At 44.3% G+C, this 5,597-nt stretch overlaps 1 protein-coding gene across 1 annotated transcript; it reads left to right on the forward strand.

Annotated features, from left to right (window-relative positions):
- The first annotated feature begins 412 nt into the window (after nt 1-412).
- LOC123162751 (probable xyloglucan endotransglucosylase/hydrolase protein 26) lies at nt 413-1,915 on the forward strand. The gene is made up of 4 exons (XM_044580516.1): nt 413-639; nt 827-927; nt 1,016-1,209; nt 1,295-1,915. Exons 1-4 carry the CDS (start codon nt 465-467, stop codon nt 1,692-1,694), a joined length of 870 nt encoding a protein of 289 aa, XP_044436451.1. The 5' UTR covers nt 413-464; the 3' UTR covers nt 1,695-1,915.
- Nucleotides 1,916-5,597: the final 3,682 nt, after the last annotated feature.

Raw genomic sequence — 5,597 nt, forward strand, 5'->3', positions numbered from 1 at the left:
AAACACTGAAGCAAACATTTGCCCAAAATGTCCTCGTTTGACAAATGGCGAACGCCGTTGGCCATTGACCTAGTGACACATACGCATGCCGGAGGTGATGGCGAGCACTATAGCAGCAGTCGCCGCGTGCAGGCCCGTCGATGAAGGACAACGGCATTGGTCATGCGGAGCACTACTAAACCCTCTGCCAAGAACCATTCCTTATTAGATCATCAACCAGAAGATTCCATTAGTCAAATCATTCAGACGTCGGGCAAGCTGGCAGAATCCGTCGGGGCTACACAGACCATTATTCATTTCTACGTGCCTACATGCGCACCAGAACCTCCCCTCTCTGAACTGGAAATGGAAGTTCTCATCATCTTATATAAGCTGGACCGGCGCCCCTCTGAATTCTCTACCAGCTCGAAGTCGTCGATCGCACGCACGCACGCATCAGTTGGCTGTCCACAGGCAAGGAGGAGATGGGGATGTCGATGCGGGCTCTCCTCGCCGTTGTGGCCTTCGCGGCGGTGCTCAGGCTCGGGCGCGTCAGCGCCAACTTCGCCGACCTGTGCGACATCACGTGGGAGCCGCAGAACGCCGCGATGACGGACGGAGGGGAGCACCTCACGCTCTCCCTCGTCAGCAACATTTCAGGTAACACACATCGAATCTCTCAGCAACTTTTTACATGTCAAAATGCTCTTTTGCTTGCTGAATTACGTTCCGTACGCTTTTGACGTACTCTCGAAAAAAAAAATGCTCTTTTGCTTGCTGAATTCCATTCCGTACGTGCATGGCGATCCCGATGATCATTGCTGTTTTGGATTGTGGGTTTCATCAGGCAGTATGCTCCGGACCAAGAAGACGTTCATCTACGGCAGCATCTCCACCTTGATCAAGCTGGTCAAGGGCAACTCGGCTGGCACCGTCACCACCTACTACGTACGTCAGCTTAACGACTCATCTGAGACTATCTGACGGACTACATTTGACGGCTAACTGATCATGTGAAACTAATGACGATGGACAGACGTCGTCGGTGGGCGACGACCACGACGAGATCGACTTCGAGTTCCTGGGCAACGAGACGGGCCAGCCCTACACCATCCACACCAACGTGTTCGCCGACGGCGTGGGCGCCAAGGAGGTGCAGTTCTACCCCTGGTTCGACCCCACCGACGACTTCCACAACTACACCATCTTATGGAACCCCTCCATGATCGTGTAAGCAGCCCATGCATGCATCCTTGTACCTCTGCTGCCTGATTATATGCAGAATCAACGGAGGCTGACTTCCATGGATCGGCAGGTGGTTTGTGGACAGTATCCCTATCCGCGTGTTCCGCAACTACGCGAGCAAGGGCGTGCCGTTCCCGACGAAGCGGCCGATGTACGGCTTCTCCAGCATCTGGTCGGCGGACGACTGGGCCACGCAGGGCGGCCGCGTCAAGACGGACTGGACCAAGGCGCCCTTCGTCGCCGAGTACAACAACATGGGCCTCGACGTCTGCGAGTGCTCAGGCGCCGACGCCGAATGCGCCGCCAGATGCAACAAGGACACCCCGCCGGAGCCGTCCCAGCTCACCAAGGAGCAGATGCGCAAGCTCAGGGCCGTGCAGCTCGGCTACACCATCTACGACTACTGCGCCAAAGCCAGGGACGGCGGCAAGGGCCCCGTGCCGCCCGAGTGCGACATGGAACAGTACTGATGAGAAAATCAAGTGATACAACCATATGATCGATGATACGATGCGCGCACGTACTCCTCCCATTTTGTTCCCTTGGATGTTTGAGGGGCGTCGCGTCGAATCTCCTGATATGTTTATTCTTTTCTGTTGATGATTGTTTCTTGCGAGATTACTACGTGCATTCTGTTTTGGCCTGATCAATGATTTATAATGATCCAAAGAGGATGTTGCCTTCTCTCGAATATAAAGTTCTTCCTGTTGGGATCAGATAGTTGTAAATGGTGTGTCTTTCTTAAATGAAATGATCGCCGCTACTAAAATCAATGCTGATGTACTAGATAGCTACGTATTCCATAGAAACTTATCCATATAAATGTTCACAAAATGGTATGGCCATGTGCGACCTAGCTGAAAATGAGAAATGGGATAGCTTTGTAGCACAGTTTTTAAACTTAAACTATATTATTTTATGAAAATTTACATGTATAGGATTTGAGTGAGATTCTAATCAATATTTATAGACATTACTTTTTTACCTTTTTAAAGAGAACTGACTGCCGGGGAAACTTTGAAAAAGAGCACTGTACAGACCTTTTTTCTTGTTGACACGAGCTCCTCGGATGTCATTTGACCACAAACATCTGCACGCTCCTAACGCAACAAGTGTTGGATGCCTAAATATTTCAGCTTTTTCTAAGAAAAGTCAGTGTCGTTTTTTTATTTACTATTCAGCTAGAATAGATGTGAGCCTAGGCTCATCTCTGAATTACTGGGGAAAATGTTTCAGGCTCATCTCTGAATTATTGTCTGAAAATGTTTCAGGCTGCATTTGGGGAAAATGTTTCAGCAGTGGCAAGGGCGATGCCACACTACTGCCTACATTGAGCGCCATAGCTATTTCTCGCCCAGATGGGTATTTTTTGACAAATCTGGCCCCTTACAACAACTTCAAGCACGTCTGGCCCCTGGCCGAAACTAATAGCAAATCTGGCCGGCACCAAAGTGCAGGGCGCCGTATATGCACATCTCGGCTCTATTCTATATGGTGCCGAACTAGTGGGCCCAACAGCTGCCCGTCAAGCCGAACGGATGGCAAAACTGGAGACGTGGCATATTCGACGCCAAGGTGTTGAGCGCCAACGTGCGGCGCCATGGTACTTGGCGCCGAGCTTCGGCGCCACAGCGAGCAGTGCCGTCATCCTTAGAAGAAACCAACGCTCTTGTTTGCATCGTTCTGGATGCCTCCTGGATTCGGACGACGGCTGGCGCTGAAGTGTTCGGTCTAGGCGCCGCGTAACCCGGCGCCGTCGTTATTCATTTCGGCACTACGTTCCCTGGCGCCGACCTGGTCAATCTCGGCGCCAATCTCACTAGCGCCAAAGCACCCAGCTGATAGAAAATTTGGCCATCACCTCCACTCATTTTGTAGCCAACCCTGAAACATAACAACAGCAGATATATAACATCTCAAATCTCAGCACAACACATCATAGCTCAACAACAAAAGCCATCACAATACAGCGCAACACTAAAATGTTTAACAAACATCATCACAAAGAGTCCAAACATAAGAGAAATGACCATAATGTCACGCATACTTAGTTCATAGACATAAAAGGTCTCGAAACAAAAGCAACAAGTATGGCGCCTGGCCGGGGCCGACGGCGGCTACCTCGGCTGGCTGCGGCGGCTCGACTAGGTTCGATGAAAAGGATATGGGGAATTTCCCCACGGTGAATCGATGGAAACCTATCTGTAGTTCGGCGCCGAATACGCCACGTCGCCGGTTTCCCGTCCACTCGGTGTTACGGTGATGTTCTTGGGCCCACTAGTTCGGGGCCATAGATGTTGGAGCCGAGATGTGCATATTCGGCGCCTTGTTCTTTGGCGCCGACCCTAGGGGCCAAATTTGGAATTAGTTTCGGCCAGGGGCCAGACGTGCTTGAAGTCGCTGAAAGAGGCCAGTTTTGTCAAAAAATACCCCAGATGGAGACATAACTTCGCCACGGCGACTATATCTCGCTTCACGCAACAGTTTCTTCTGTCTCGCTGAAGCATTTCCCCCTGTGATGCAGCAGTTGTGCCAGCCCATTTTTGTCTTTTTATCCGCATTAGGTTTCTCAATCGAGTTTGCTCGCTGCACTTCGTTTGCTGTTCGTAGGTTTTTTTTGTTTTGTTTTTTACTGTTCTTCTTTGTTTCCTCACTAATTTCTCCGTTTTTAACTACCTCTTGCCCTCCCAGTGTACCCTTCTTTCTATCCAAAAAAAGGAAGAAAATGCCAAAAATGTTTTTATTTGTTTCTAAAATGTTTTTTCTTTGTTTCATCTTGGTTTTCAAATACTTGATCAACATTTTTCAAATACAAGAGTAACTTTATTTTGATAACTGGTCAACAGTTTTTTCTATACACATTTTAACTTTTTTCAAATGCTTGATCATGTTCAAATACAGATTAACATATTTTAAATACATATTCACATCTTTCTATACACATTTACAAATGCTTGATTTATATTTTTCAAATACAAAATTAACATTTCTATAATATATGGTCAATATTTTTTCTATACATATTTTTGACATTTTTTCAAATTCCCGATTAATATTTTATCAAATGCAAGATTAAGATTTTTTTTAATACATGTTCAAAAAAAATTCTCTACATATGCTCAAATGCTTGTTTAACATTATTTCAAATTCTTATTTAACATTTTGCAAATACATGATCAACTTTTTTCACACACATTATATATTTTTTCATATACATTTTTGGTATACACAAGATTTTTTTCTATACACATTTAACATTTTTCAAACACTTGGTTAACATTTGTTTCACATGTTTTTAAATACATGATATTTTTTTCACACACATTGTATATTGTTTCGTATCCACTTTTGGCATACACAAGATACATTTTTTCAATACACATATAACAATTTTTCAAACGCTTGGTTAACATTTTTCCAAATGTTTTATGCAAAGTGTTTTTTGTAATATATTTTATATATAATATTTGGAAGTACAAACAAAATAAAAAAAGAAAGCAAAATAAATAAAAAAATGAAGTTGTGGCATCCAGCGCACCTGAGCCGGCCCATCTCGCGCTGCCCTTGACGCGAGGCTTCCCTAGGTCTCAATATAACCGAGACAAAAGCTCCTATAGGGCGCCTTAAGCACCCGTTGAGCTCATCCATGCACCCCCGTATCATGGGCCAGCCCAAGAAGAAGACAAGCACTCAACTAGTTTCCCACGTTTGCTCGATTATGTTAAGCGGTTCAGTCGACCAGTTAACTGGTCAACCATTGAATTTTGCAATGAGAGAAAAATCAGAAACAATAGCATAAAAATAATGAATTAAAAAATGTTCATGGAATTTCAATAAAATACAAACTACAAAAAGTTAATAGATTTGACAAAAAAAACACTGAATTAGAAACAAGTTCATCGAATTGTTAAGAAATTTCACAAAACTCTAATAAACTTCATCAGATTTCAAAAGAATTTCATGAAATTTTAAAAAAATTGAATAGGATTTTTTTCATCAAACCTAAAAAACAGTTGTCGAATTTGGAAGTCTAATCATCAAAACTGAAAAAAGGAGTCGATTTGAAAGAAAAAGTTCACAGAATTTGAAAAAGTCCGTGTAATTTCCAAAATCGAAAAAATAAATGAAGAAAAATAAAATAAAAAGTTAAAGGAGGAAAAAATAAAGGATAGAACGAAAAAAAAAGGAACCAGAAAATACCACCGCAAATTATGACAAATGAGAAAAAAAAATAGTCTGGGAGCTTCCACAAGCTTCTCAAAACGAAGCAGAATTCACATTGTGCTCTAGAAATAGGCAGGCCCATCTCCTGCGATGCGCGTGGGAGGGGATGTGCGCCCTTTGGGATTAACGATGTAGCGCTGAGGGGGGAG

The sequence above is a fragment of the Triticum aestivum genome, chromosome 7B, assembly GCF_018294505.1.
Source record: "Triticum aestivum cultivar Chinese Spring chromosome 7B, IWGSC CS RefSeq v2.1, whole genome shotgun sequence".
Taxonomy (NCBI): Eukaryota; Viridiplantae; Streptophyta; class Magnoliopsida; order Poales; family Poaceae; genus Triticum; species Triticum aestivum.

Coding starts and splice junctions, on each gene's coding strand:
- LOC123162751 (XM_044580516.1), top strand. CDS start 465: ATGGGGATGTCGATGCGGGCTCTCCTCGCCGTTGTGGCCTTCGCGGCG. Junction 640..826: donor CCTCGTCAGCAACATTTCAG/GTAACACACATC, acceptor GGGTTTCATCAG/GCAGTATGCTCCGGACCAAG. Junction 928..1,015: donor GCACCGTCACCACCTACTAC/GTACGTCAGCTT, acceptor GACGATGGACAG/ACGTCGTCGGTGGGCGACGA.